Source organism: Ranitomeya imitator, chromosome 3 (genome assembly GCF_032444005.1).
Source record: "Ranitomeya imitator isolate aRanImi1 chromosome 3, aRanImi1.pri, whole genome shotgun sequence".
Lineage (NCBI taxonomy): Eukaryota > Metazoa > Chordata > Amphibia > Anura > Dendrobatidae > Ranitomeya > Ranitomeya imitator.
In genome coordinates, this window is record NC_091284.1 from 690,581,988 (window position 1) to 690,596,786 (window position 14,799).

The 14,799-nt window shown below is 44.8% G+C and overlaps 1 protein-coding gene across 3 annotated transcripts in view; it reads right to left on the reverse strand.

The window, feature by feature from the left end:
- The window catches only part of STAT6 (signal transducer and activator of transcription 6), a 254,858-nt gene that overhangs the window by 10,850 nt on the left and 229,209 nt on the right, over positions 1-14,799 (reverse strand). The window contains exons 18-19 of one of the 3 annotated variants that reach the window (XM_069758539.1): positions 12,699-12,746; positions 959-1,027 (exon numbers count right to left, since the gene is read on the reverse strand). In XM_069758539.1, coding sequence (XP_069614640.1) covers positions 959-1,027; positions 12,699-12,746 — 117 coding nt within the window. The remainder of the gene's footprint in view (positions 1-958; positions 1,028-12,698; positions 12,747-14,799) is intronic. The other 2 variants (XM_069758541.1, XM_069758542.1) reach the window with 2 other exon arrangements.

Sequence of the window (14,799 nt, forward strand, 5' to 3'; positions counted from 1 at the left end):
TGTGGACTCAAGAGGAGAGGGACCATTCAGCCTGTTATCAGCAAAAGTTATAAAGCCTGCATCTCTTATGGTTTGGGGGTGAATTCGTGCCTATGGCATGGACAGCTTACAAATGTTGAAAGGCACTATCCGTACTAACCATCATATAGATTTTACAATAACATGTGCTCCCATCTAGATGTTCAAGGAGGGCCTTACACAGTTCAGCAAGACAAGGCTAAACCACCTACCGCGTCCACCACAATAGCATGGCTTCTCAGAAGAAGAGTTTGGGTCCAGACCTTTCACCAATAGAAAACAATTGCCACAATTTGAAACAAAAAATATCCACCAAAGAAGACCAAGAACCGCTGACTAGCGAGAACTCTACATCAGACAAGAATGGGACAACATTCCTCTCCCAAAACTCCAGCAATTGGTCTCCTGACTTCCCGGAGGTTTACAGACTAGTATAAAAAGAAGATGGGAAGCTACACAATGGTAGATAAGTGGCCCTGTCCCAACTTTTTTGAGATTTGTTCCTGCCATCAATTTACAAATTTTCTAATGAAATGGAGAAATATTCAAATTTCACCGTCTATTTTGTGTCAGGAATAAAATATGGTTTTAAGAGGTTTCCAAATCACTGCATTCTTGTTTACATTACACGCAACAAACTCAGTAACCGGAAAAACAATAATTTTATATGGCAGCAAAGAAAGTTGCAGGAGATAATCATCACAGTAGCTATATATTCATTATGTATCTTATGTGACCATTGAGAAATCACCTGCAGTTTTCTTGTTACAATATAAAATTATGTCTGGTATTCAAAGTTATTGAGGCTCATATGTCTCGTTGCCTGATGAAAACCTGGCAATCTCTTCCTTACAATCACTAGCATCTGAATAACAATGCTAATAAAGAATTACATGTACAGTTTGAAAATAGTAAAAATGGAAACATGTTGACTACTCACAGGTTAGGGAACAATTGTGTCGGCTCGACGGGATAGGAAGGAGAGTCTCCTGTAGGTGTGTCCCTATAACTAGAAACATATATACACTGCAGTCAATATTAGATAGATAGATAATAAATAGCATTGAAGCATTGAAATACCCCTAACCTCAGAAAAATGAAATATGCTTTTAAAACACTTTGTTGGATATGTACTGGTTGCGTGGAGGCTCGATATATCTTTATAATGATTGAGTAATAAGATATTCTGATTTAATTGACACCAGTTCTATTGAATATTTGCAATTTTCTTAACATGTAAGACCATTTTAACACAATATAGATTTGATACAATTTGTCCATATAATGTTATTTTTCAACAAAAAAACGGGTAGAAGGTCCTAAACAGAGGAAAACTATATAGGGTCTAGTCCTTGTGTTGACTAAATTGGTAAATGTCCTTTCAACACACTTTGTATAAAGAAATACTACTACAAGCAAATCTAAGAAGTTTTGTATTATATAGTGTCAAATTTCTCCATTTATGAGCCATTTCTTCCTCTCTCCCTTCTCAACTTATCATTCATGCTAATAAAAAAAAGCTAAAATTAGTCTTGGGCAAAACAATACAATCTGGGAAGTCACTGAAGCGTCAAGTTGCATTGAAGTGCATGGAGAGGGGTTTTAAGAGAGGTCACAGGTGGACCAGCGTGAGAAACAGATAGAAACACATAGACTGATTCTGCAGCAGCTTCTAGTGTTTCTCTGTATCGCAGAGTTGGATTTACAGCTACACAGCTCAGTACTAATATATAATGTTCTTCAAGCTACTCTCCAGCTCCTGATAACGTTCTATATACACATGGAAAATATCATGGCAGCAAATCCTCACTTATTAAATAGAGATTGCAAAGGAGAGAACTGGTGTAAAATGCAGCATACAAATTATATTGCACGAAAGCTAAACACTAAAACCTTTCCGAAAGTATTCTGCTAACGCAATTATGCACACAATTTCTGACTTATATAAAAGTAGCCAAGGAAGGAAACCAGAATGTGGAATATAAAAACAATCTTTATTGAACTAAAAATAGGATAAAACAAAACATAAAAAGAATCCCAAGAGCAGAGTGCCGAGAAGGGGGGAAGCAATGCTGTCCTATATAGCAGGGGTGTCAAACTGCATTCCTCAAGTGCTGCAGACAGGTCATGTTTTCAGGATTTCCTTGTACTGCACAGGTGATAATTTAATCACCTACACACATAATGATTGCAGCACCTTGTGCAAAGCTAAGGAAATCTTGAACACACGCATGGTTTGCGGCCCTCGAGGAATGCAGTTTGACACCCCTGCCATATAGTACATATATAATATAATATTGTCTGTTGTCCACACAAAATACACATACGATTAATGAAAATTGCAGTCAATGGATACCCACCTATGGATGGTAATGGCGAAACGTATGTCGGGGTGAGGGGGGAAGCGCCTTCGGTCTGCACGCTGTGCTCCAGGTCCATACATAGGTATTGTACCAATTTACCCTTTAATCTTTTTACTTACTGTTCTCTGGATACCCCTCTTTGGTTCTGTTTTGGTCCCTGGGCCATTGTTCCGGATTCTCTAGTAGGTGATATTTACACCATCTTTTTCTATACCCCATATGTATTTTACATTTGATATGTCTAGGATTTTTTCTTACTCTTGGTGATATAAATCTCCTTTCTGATGATGTTTTATTAACATCCATAGGTGGGTATCCTTTGACTGCAATTTACATTAACTGCATATGTATATTTGGTGGACAACAGCCAATATTATATTATATCCGTACTATATAGGACAGCATTGCTTCCCCCCTTCTGGGCACCCTGCTCTTGGGATTCCTTTTATGTTTTATTTTTTCCTATTTTCGGTTCAACAAAGATTGTTTTTACATTCCACGTTCTGGTTCTCTTCCTCGGCTACTTTTATGTACGGTAAGTCAGAAAATGTGTGCATATTATGATATGAAGTGCCAGCTATTCACTTTGTGGACAACTTATGATAAATTGCTAACATATTTAGCAAAAACTAAACGCTTCTCACATGGAGTATGAAAGGGGTCCTAAGCTTTTGTAAATCATATGGTTTAATCATAAATGAAGTCATTTTGTAATATAAACCTGGTTCCTCATTTTGGGAATTGTCCTAGGTTCACATAACCTAACTCCAAAAGGATCATATCCCATGAGTGGAAAACAAATAAACCATTCCCATAAGATTCTGTTTCCATTTTTAGCTAAAAGGAAATATTCTTCACATCTATTAACTATTATGAGCTCTGAACGTTTACAAATAATAGGGCTTGGTCATAATCAACAAAAGTAAGTCATTTTATATTATAAACCATGTTCCTGTCCTCTACCTTCTGCATAAGCACACTACATCTTGTGTACGGTAAAGGCTTAGTCCCATCTCTAAATCATGGCTCGCTTTGTGACGAAATTCTATAACTTCTACTAACTTTTATCCAACTTGCGGTAAACAGAGTAACACAATAGAAGAAATGTTTACATTAGACAATGACTCTCCATTTCTAAACTATACAAAAGTTTAGAACCTTGCCTTTCCTACTGCAACCTCCTACTCTGTTTTCTCCCCTGGAACACTCTTGCACCCCTCCAATCTATTCTAAACTCTGCTGCCCGACTAATCCACCTGTCCCCACGCTATTCGCCGGCCTCTCCCCTCTGTCAATCCCTTCACTGGCTTCCCATTGCCCAGAGACTCCACTACAAAACCCTAACCATGACATACAAAGCCATCCACAACCTGTCTCCTCCATACATTTGTGACCTCGTCTCTCGGTACTTACCTACACGCAACCTCCGATCCTCACAAGATCTCCTTCTCTATTCACCTCTTATCTCCTCTTCCCACAATCGTATACAAGATTTCTCTCGCGTGTCACCCCTACTCTGGAACCCTCTACCCCAACATATCAGACTCTCGCCTACCATCGAAACCTTCAAAAAGAACCTGAAGACCCACCTCTTCCGACAAGCCTACAACCTGCAGTAACACTAACCACCGATCGACCAAACCGCTGCATGACCAGCTCTACCCTCGCTGTTAGGGACCGGTGGAACGCACCAAGTATAGATAATAAGAAACTAGGTGCGTTCGCAGTCCGAGGTCCACCGTGCAGGTAAAAGACCCTGCTGCTAGTAAGACGGACTATATGGTGGTACTAAGTATACACACATGGGTTAACTTCACCCTGCGTGAAGGAAGCGATCCTGTTGCGTCACAGGACCGCAGTACCGCACATAAAGCGCGAGCAAGAAGTCAGCGGACTCAACCCCTACACAGGATTGAAGTCCGATTAGACACTTGCTGGCACAACACCGCAACTGGGTGTGTCAGAGGAACATAAACAATAATATAAAGGCACAAGAGTGCGTGCGGTGCCGCAATGACGGATGCCACTAACCACCCAGGCTTGGGTCAGGAAAGCGCAGAGCAAGCGAACGGCGCCGTACTGGCGGACACAGCAAGTGGTAGCTGTAATGTGTGTTTCGTGCTGTTGGATAAGTCGGGCGCTAGATAGCAAACATACACCTTCCGCGAACAGACATTCAATAGGGAGGGTTATTTAAAGAGCGACTTTCACTCACAACACACACACATATTTACAAGACAATACTAGCGCTCGGCCGTGCGGTCATGCGCAGTTTATATAGTAGCAGCACAGGAAGCAGCTCCAGAAGTTTTGCCCTTCCAGGACCTGCCAAGAGGACCAATGGGATGTGCTGCAATACCTGAGCATGTGACCCTCGATCTCCAATGGGAGATCCTGCCCTGGGCATGCTCAGACAGAAAAAAGCAGGACTTAGATCCAGAAACGTCCACTCGCCGCTGCCCAGCACTGGCTTCAATAGCAGAAGCAGGAAAAGCAGCAGTAACTCTTCGCACAGAGTCAGACTGAGCGAGACGCTGGGATCGACGTCCCTGCTGAGCAGACTCCACCGCGGCTGGAGAAGAATGGGAGACCGCAGCGGAGACGGATCGAGATTCCCCCAGTGCAGCAGAGGAAACTCGACTCCTAACATTACCCCCCTCCTAGGGCCCCCCCTCCTTGGGCCTCGCCACGTTCGAAGGCAGCAATGAGCTGCGGGGCCCGAATGTGCTCAACAGGCTCCCAGGACCTGTCATCCGGGCCATAACCCTTCCAGTCCACCAAATAAAATTTTTTGCCACGTACCACCTTGCACCCCAAAATAGCGTTCACCTCATAATCGTCCGTAGACGAACCCGATGTCCCAGCAGATGACTCGGAAAACCGGGACATATACACAGGTTTCAAGAGGAACACATGAAAGGTGTCGGTGATACCCAGGCGTGGCGGAAGGGCCAAACGATAGACCACAGGATTAACCTGCTCGAGGACCTTGAACGGACTCAAGTAGCGAGGAGCAAATTTAGTGGACTCAACTCGCAGCCTGATGTTACGGGCGGAGAGCCACACCAAGTCGCCAGGAGCAAAGGTCGGAGCGGGGCGCCGATGAGCATCGGCGGAGGACCTCATTCTCTCCTTAGAGGCCCGAATGGCATCCTGAGTGCGGTCCCAAATATCCCGTGCCTCCACAGCCCAGTCTGCCACCCTGGAGTCGGCGGAAGACACGGGCATAGGCACAGGTACCCGTGGATGCTGACCATAGTTGAGGAGGAATGGGGTTTGTCCAGTGGAGTCGGCTACGGCGTTGTTCAGTGCAAACTCTGCCCATGATAGCAAGGATGCCCAGTCATCCTGCCTGGCTGAAACAAAATGTCGCAGGTATGTGACCAAGGTCTGGTTGGCCCTCTCTACCAACCCATTTGTCTCGGGATGATAAGCGGAAGAAATATTCAACTCAATACTGAGAAGACGACAAAGCTCTCTCCAGAACCGAGACGCAAACTGGGGACCCCGGTCACTGACAATTTTGTCAGGCATACCATGTAGGCGGAAGATGTGTTTGATGAACAATGCTGCCAAGGCCCGTGCAGAAGGTAACCGTGGTAGCGGCACCAAATGCACCATTTTTGAGAAATGATCGGTGATGACCCAAATGATGGTACAGCCGCGAGACTTGGGTAAACCCACAACAAAGTCCATCCCGACCATCTCCCAGGGCCTATCTGCCACCGGCAAGGGATAGAGCAACCCAGCTGGCCTTTGACGCGGAGATTTATTTTTGGCGCAGGAGACACACGCCAGAATATAATCCCTGACATCCCGGACCATATGCGGCCACCAGTACGTCCTCGCCAGTAGCTCAGATGTCCTCTTTGTCCCAAAGTGTCCACCCACCCTGGACGAATGAGCCCAAGAGAGAACCTCCGGTCGCAAATTAATGGGCACAAAAGTCTTGCCCGGAGGCACAGACTCTAGCGAAACCGGCGCTACGGTTCTCAGGCTCTCGGAAGGGACAATAAGCCGAGGCTCCTCTTCCTCCTCCTCAGTTGACATAAGGGAGCGAGAGAGAGCGTCAGCACGGATATTCTTCTCCCCGGCGAGATAATGAAGGGAAAAGTGGAACCGGGAGAAGAACAGGGACCATCTGGCCTGGCGAGAATTTAGCCGCTGGGCTGTTTGTAAATAGACCAAATTTTTGTGGTCCGTGTAAACTTGGAAGGGAAACCGTGCACCCTCCAGAAGGTGTCTCCACTCCGAAAAGGCCAACTTCATTGCTAGCAACTCCCTGTCCCCGATGGAGTAGTTTCTCTCCGCTGGCGTGAAGGTCTTAGAGAAGAAGAAGCATGGATGCTTCCGACCTTGAGCATCCTTTTGATAGAGGACTGCTCCAGCACCAACAGACGAGGCATCCACCTCCATTAGGAATGGCTTATCCACGTCGGGACGATGTAAGATGGGAGCGCTAGCAAAGTGGGACTTAATAGAAGTGAAGGCCTTGGAGACCTCTTCCGACCACAATTTGGGATTCGCTCCCTTCTTGGTGAGGGCCACCAAGGGAGCTACCAGAGTTGAGAAGTGGGGAATGAACTGGCGGTAATAGTTTATGAACCCCATAAAGCGCTGCACCGCTTTAAGAGAATGGGGCTCTTGCCAGTCCATCACAGCCTGTAGCTTGGCAGGATCCATAGCCAATCCCTGGGCGGAGATGATATAGCCCAGGAAAGGTAAGGACTCCTGCTCAAACACACACTTCTCCAACTTCGCATAAAGAGAATTTGCCCGTAGGAGGTCGAAGACTCTGCCAACATCTCTCCGGTGGGAGTCAATATCTGGAGAAAAGATGAGGATATCATCCAGATAGACTACAACCGAGGTGGAAAGCATATCCCGGAAGATGTCGTTGACAAAGTCTTGGAAAACGGCAGGTGCATTACAGAGCCCGAAGGGCATCACCAGATACTCATAGTGCCCATCTCTGGTGTTAAACGCCGTTTTCCATTCGTCCCCCTCACGGATGCGAATCAGGTTATAAGCACCCCGCAGATCTAGTTTAGTAAACACTCTAGCTCCCCGAAGCCTATCGAAAAGCTCAGATATCAAAGGCAAAGGGTACTTGTTCTTAACTGTGATAGCATTAAGACCCCTGTAGTCTATGCATGGACGTAGTTCTCCACTCTTTTTCTGCACGGAAAAGAACCCTGCCCCAGCAGGTGACACTGACTTCCTGATGAACCCTCTTGCCAAATTCTCTTGAATGTAATGAGACATTGCCTCCGTTTCCGGGAGAGATAATGGATAGACTTGACCCCGGGGAGGCTCAGCACCAGGCAAGAGATCAATAGGACAGTCATAGGGGCGATGAGGCGGAAGGGTCTCCGCTGCCTTTTTGGAGAACATGTCTGCATAAGACCAATATTGCTTGGGGAGAGAGGAAAGATCTGCGGGTACCTCTGTAGTAGCAACCTGAACGCACTCTCGATGACACCTGTTCCCACAAGATTCACCCCATCCCAGCATTCTGCCTGAGGACCACTCGATGTGAGGAGAGTGGTACCGTAACCAAGGTATCCCTAAGAGAACCTCATCAATTCCCTCAGGAATGACGAGTAGAGCTATAACCTCCTGATGAGATGGTGACATGGACAGAGTAAAAGGGATAGTTTGATGTGTAATCTGTGCGGGCAGTGTCGACCCATTCACCACTCGTACCGTTACTGGTTGCGATAGCATGACCAGAGGAATTGCGTGATGTTGGGCGAAGGCTGAAGACATAAAATTGCCCTCCGCCCCAGAATCCACGCAGAATTCTACCGAGTGAGAGGATGAGCCCAATGTTATTGTCCCCTTAAAGGACAATTTGGAGGCAAACGTCGCCGTGTCTAGTGCACCTCCACCAACTACCACTAGACGCTGACGTTTCCCCGACCGCTGGAGACATCTGGAGGCAAGATGTCCTGACTGTTGGCAAAGATGACAAATCTGGAGTGCACGAGCAGTCCGGGACTTAGATCCCGCTCGTGACTCTACCACAGGTTCATGGCGCCCAGGAGCCTGGTCTGGAGATTCCAAAGGTTTGGTGAAGGTGGGAGCCAGCCGAAACCTCTGCCTACACTGGGCTCGTTCTAACCTCCGCTCGTTAAAACGGAGATCAATATGAGTGGATAGAGTTATTAATTCCTCCAGTGTGGCGGGGATCTCCCTAGTGGCCAGGGCGTCCTTAACGTGGTCAGCCAGCCCCCTCCAAAATATTGGAATGAGAGCTTTATCTGACCACTCCAGCTCAAATGCTAAGGTGCGGAAGTGGACGGCAAAATGACTGACCAAGGACGAGCCCTGAGTCAATGCCAACAATTGGAGCGCCGTATCATGGGTGACACGAGGTCCTAAAAAGACCTGTTTCAGAGTGCTCAGAAACAACGGAGCACTCTGTACCACATGATCGTTACGCTCCCATAGCGGCGTAGCCCACTGCAACGCCCTGTCCGATAGAAGAGACACTATAAATCCCACCTTAGCCCGCTCTGTAGGGAAACGAGAGGCCAGAAGCTCAAGATGGATAGAGCACTGACTCACGAAACCCCTACAAGACTTACTGTCACCAGAGAATTTCTCTGGAAGCGGGAGGCGAGTTAGAGTCGGGACAGGAGCAGCAGTGGACAAGGTGGCTGCAGCAACACTAGCAGCCTGAACAGCGACAGCAGTGACATCCACAGCTGAGGTTGAACGCTCAAGAGCCGCCAACCTTCCCTCCAGCTGCTGGATGTACCGCTGTGAACGCTGATCGTCCATCATTTACTAGCCAGACCTTGGCGCTAGTATTATGTTAGGGACCGGCGGAACGCACCAAGTATAGATAATAAGAAACTAGGTGCGTTCGCAGTCCGAGGTCCACCGTGCAGGTAAAAGACCCTGCTGCTAGTAAGACGGACTATATGGCGGTACTAAGTATACACACATGGGTTAACTTCACCCTGCGTGAAGGAAGCGATCCTGTTGCGTCACAGGACCGCAGTACCGCACATAAAGCGCGAGCAAGAAGTCAGCGGACTCAACCCCTACACAGGATTGAAGTCCGATTAGACACTTGCTGGCACAACACCGCAACTGGGTATGTCAGAGGAACATAAACAATAATATAAAGGCACAAGAGTGCGTGCGGTGCCGCACTGACGGATGCCACTAACCACCCAGGCTTGGGTCAGGAAAGCGCAGCGCAAGCGCACGGCGCCGTACTGGCGGACACAGCAAGTGGTAGCTGTAATGTGTGTTTCGTGCTGTTGGATAAGTCGGGCGCTAGATAGCAAACATACACCTTCCGCGAACAGACATTCAATAGGGAGGGTTATTTAAAGAGCGACTTTCACTCACAACACACACACATATTTACAAGACAATACTAGCACATGGCCGTGCGGTCATGCACAGTTTATATAGTAGCAGCACAGGAAGCAGCTCCAGAAGTTTTGCCCTTCCAGGACCTGCCAAGAGGACCAATGGGATGTGCTGCAATACCTGAGCATGTGACCCTCGATCTCCAACAGGAGATCCTGCCTTGGGCATGCTCAGACAGAGAAAAGCAGGACTTAGATCCAGAAACGTCCACTCGCCGCTGCCCAGCACTGGCTTCAATAGCAGAAGCAGGAAAAGCAGCAGTAACTCTTCGCACAGAGTCAGACTGAGCGAGACACTGGGATCGACGTCCCTGCTGAGCAGACTCCACTGCGGCTGGAGAAGAATGGGAGACCGCAGCGGAGACGGATCGAGATTCCCCCAGTGCAGCAGAGGAAACTCGACTCCTAACACTCGCCTGCTGTATTCTCACCCATCCCTTGTGGATCGTTACAGCATTTGTAAGACATAAGAATGGAGTCTGCTTTAGGGAATATGGTTGTGTTGCCTTACAGTCAAAAGTGGAAGAAGCAGCAGATCCTTATTTCTAATTTCACATTTGTGGGAATACAGAAATAGGAGCAATAACTCATATTTGCATTTAATAACTTCAGTGAACCACGTCACAAAACACGCTTTAGGCCTCATTCAGATGACCGTGTTGCTTGTATGTGTTGTATCCGTTTTTTTTTTACAATGATACAAACAGGTACCCATTATAGTATAGGAGGCAATTTACATATTTTTTTTCACAGACCATATCTTCGTGCAAAATTCACGGAGACAGGTCCATGTTTTTCTGGTATCATGGATGAAAAGGAGCCTTGCATGTCTATGGGTCAGTGAGAAACGCATACAGCACACAGATGGCATCAGTGTTCAATCCCGGTGCTATCCGGAAAATAGAACTCTGTTTTTGCTGCAAAGTAGAAGTTTTTTTTATTTATAACCTCTCTATCCTCACAATCACCATATTATACAGCACTGCATACTTACAATTGCTTATTTTGCCTTTCTACCCAGCTAATTCTTCTCTTTCCTCTGCTCTATGTCGAAACAAGAAATCTATTTTCCCTGCATAAATCCAGCAGCTCCTGAATTAAACCCAGCAGCTCCTCCTCCCCCTGCCAGGGACTTTTGCAGTTACTGATGACTCATACAGCGAAAATTGACCTCCTGTTTCTACAAAGACCTTAGAAGGAATCAGCTAGTCAGTTTTTAATCACGTGATGCCATGGACATAATGGAAAAGAGTAGAATTAATTGAAAATGAGCAATTGTAAGTGCATAGTGCTATATAATATGATGACTGCAATATATTAAGAGGATAAAACTTTGATGGGAGGAGGAGTGCTTCTTTAATATATTACACTTTTGTTAAGCAGTTTCACCTTCATCAGTTATACTGTGTAACAAAAATGGAAACTATACAGAAATCTAAATCTTATACTATATTACACCAAATAGTATGTGTTAGTCACAGTGAGACATTTAGATTTTCATTAATCTTTCAAATTTTTTATTAACATTGTAATTGATTGGAGAACAGATTGCAATTTGTTGTATTTATTTTTTTCATGAGAAAATCACTGACAAAACTTTAATGTTAAAATCTGACATACTGACCAAACACTGCTGAATACTGAATGCAAAACACTGATGAAAATTGGACAATTTTTTTTTCATATGTGAAAAATCACGGAGATCTGAATGAGGCCCTACTATGTGCATTTGTTGAAGATCAGACTACGTGATCAAAATGTAATATGCTAAAATGGTTGTCCCACGAATAAAGCACATTTAAATTAATAGATCTGTTCCTGTGCTGAGGTAATCTTATGAATGTGCCCCTGCTATGTAATGTGCAATGACTGTTTCTGACCATGCAAAGGTGCTCAAATTTATGGTTGGCATATACCACAGCCCCTGGCCAGGATGATAAGTAAGTATACAGACAAAACACCAGGGGCTTCTAGCTGCTGTTTACTGTTATAACACAATTTCCTTACTATTTTATCACAGGAATTAGTGTTTCTGATCCTGTCACTAGTCCTTTGAGCTTATTATTAATCAAGTCAGTGAAATATAAGTTCAGTGACCACTGAAAATTTAATGCCGCTGACCTGATTTATGATGGGCTCAGAGGACTGGAAATGCAGCAGAAACACTTGCTCCTGTGATAAAACAGGCAGGGAAATGTGCTACCTGAGAATGTAGCAGCTGCGAGACCCTGCCGTTTTATCTGTATACTCATTATCTTAAGTTTGTCGCTCTTCCCTATCTGGTCAGGGGCTGTGGTATATGCCTACCATGAACTGGAGCTGTTCTGCATGGGCGGACACAGCAGATTATCTCAGCAGAGCAACATCCAATTGTGGAACTTTGTATTCCAAGATCTTTTGATTAAAATATACTTTGCTCATGGAAAACCCCCTTGTAGTGTGGATCGCAATAAAAAATAAAACATTTTCTATTTTACAACAAAAACAGAGTGCTGATTTCTTGCTACACTTACTCCAGGAGTGCTGTGCTGCATGTATGGACAATTATTGCCAACTGCTTTGACTTTACGTTGTAATATCTTATTAATTGTTGTACTTATGTTTATAGTGGCAAATGTATAAAATATATGCATGTATGTATTATTTATAACCTATTGATGTGAACCTTGCTACTTTACTTCCATTCATTTAACCTGGTCCTTTGTGCGTACATATTGTTTGTAAAGTGTGTGTTAGTAATAGTGTTTCCAGTAATAAAGGTTTACTCTGATTTGTTATTGAATAGATGTTCTCTTTTTGGTTTTCTTGTGTAGCAGTGTACTTGCACTCAGTATTTTTTATTAACCACATATATTGTGATTGTTATTGGAATTACATGACACATTCCTCTTCATAAGTCTTATTTATTTTCACAGACGCAGTTACTTACTGTTGCGTTGGTACTTGGGGACTTCCGATGGGTGAACAGTAGATCGACCTTCAAAATATATTAAATTAAGGCAAGACAGTTATTTTGTTTTAACTGAAGAAAAAAACATCGTGGATGAAATTAAGTCTTAGGCCGGTGTCACACTTGCGAGTGCAATGCGAGAAATTCACGTAAGTTTCACGCATCAAGACCCACACTGCCGCCGGCACTCAGGACAGGAGCGTTCAGCTGCATAGAAATACATGTAGCCGCAAACTCCAGTCCCAAGTGCCGGCGGCAGTGTCGGGTATTGATGCGAGAGACTCACGCGAGTTTCTCGCATTGCACTCGCAGGTGTGACACTGGTCTTAAAAGGAAACTGTCATCAGATTTCTACCAAGAATTATGCTCTTGGGCTTGTAAATAGTGCGGTATACATGCCCATGTTTAGTATCTTAGAGACCAGATCCTAATTACTGGCCATATTTTTTTCATTATTACGCTTGCTTTTTTTTAGTAGCCATAATTTTATTATTTTTTTCATTAACGTGGCTGTATGGCTTTGTTTTATGCTTGACAATTTGTATTTTTAGTGTTATTTTGGGGAACATATAATCTATATATAATTGTCTTATATATATAATTGTCTAAGGGGTACTTCCATCTTTCTGTCGGCAACTTCCGTAACGGAAATCCCGCGTCGCTGATTGGTCTTGCCAGCTGCCTGTCAGGGCTGCCGTGACCAATCAGCAACGGGCACAGTCCGATTAGTCCCTCCCCTACTCCCCTGCAGTCAGTGCCCGGTGCCCGCTCCGTAATCCCCTCCAGTCACCGCTCACACAGGGTTAATGCCAGCGGTAACGGGCCGTGGGTACCGCACTCCGTTACCGCTGCTATTAACCCTGTGTCCCCCCAACTTTTTTACTATTGATGCTGCTTATGCAGCATCAATAGTAAAAAGATGTAATGTTAAAGATAATAAAAAAGCAAAAAACCTGCTATTCTCACCTTCCGTCGTCCGATGATGCGCTCGTGCCGGCCGCCATCTTCCATTCCTGGAGAGCATTGAGAGACCGCTAAGTCATCTGGGTAATTTCACAATGCATCCTGGGAACGGAAGATGGCGGCAGCTGCCCGCGCATCGCCAGAGTTTCGCTGGATCCTAGGGGGTGAGTATATAACTATTTTTTATTTTAATAATTTTTTTTTTATGGATATGGTGCCCACACTGCTAAATACTGTGTGGGCTGTGTTATATACTGCGTGACTGCTATATACTACATGGGCAGTGTTATATACTCCGTGGGCTGTGTGATATACTCCGTGGGCTGTACTATATACTACGTGCCCTGTGTTATATGTTATATGGGCTGTGTTATATACTGCGTCGCCTGTGTTATATACTGCGTGGCTGCTATAGACTGCGTGGGCTGTGATATATAGTACGTGGGCTGTGATATATAGCACGTAGGCTGTGTTATATAGTACGTGGGCTGTGTTATATACTCCATGGGCTGTGTGATATACTGCGTGGGCTGTGCTACATACTACGTGCCCTGTGCTCTACACTGCGTGGCCTGTGTTATATACTACGTCGCCTGTGTTATATACTGCGTGCCTGCTATATACTGCGTGGGTTGTGTTATATAGTATGTGGGCTGTGTTGTATACTGTTTGGGCTGTGTTATATACTGCGTGGCCACTGTTATATACTGCGTGGCCTGTATTAATGCATCGGGTAGTCTACAATATGCATGAATCTATATAGCAGCCACATAGTATATAGCACAGGCCATGTAGTATTTGCTATATACTACGTGGCCTCTGCTATATACTATATGGCTGCTATATACAGTTAGGGCCAGAAATATTTGGACAGTGACACAATTTTCGCGAGTTGGTCTCTGCATGCCACCACATTGGATTTGAAATGAAACCTCTACAACAGAATTCAAGTGCAGATTGTAACGTTTAATTTGAAGGGTTGAACAAAAATATCTGATAGAAAATGTAGGAATTGTACACATTTCTTTACAAACACTCCACATTTTAGGAGGTCAAAAGTAATTGGACAAATAAACATAACCCAAACAAAATATTTTTATTTTCAATATTTTGTTGC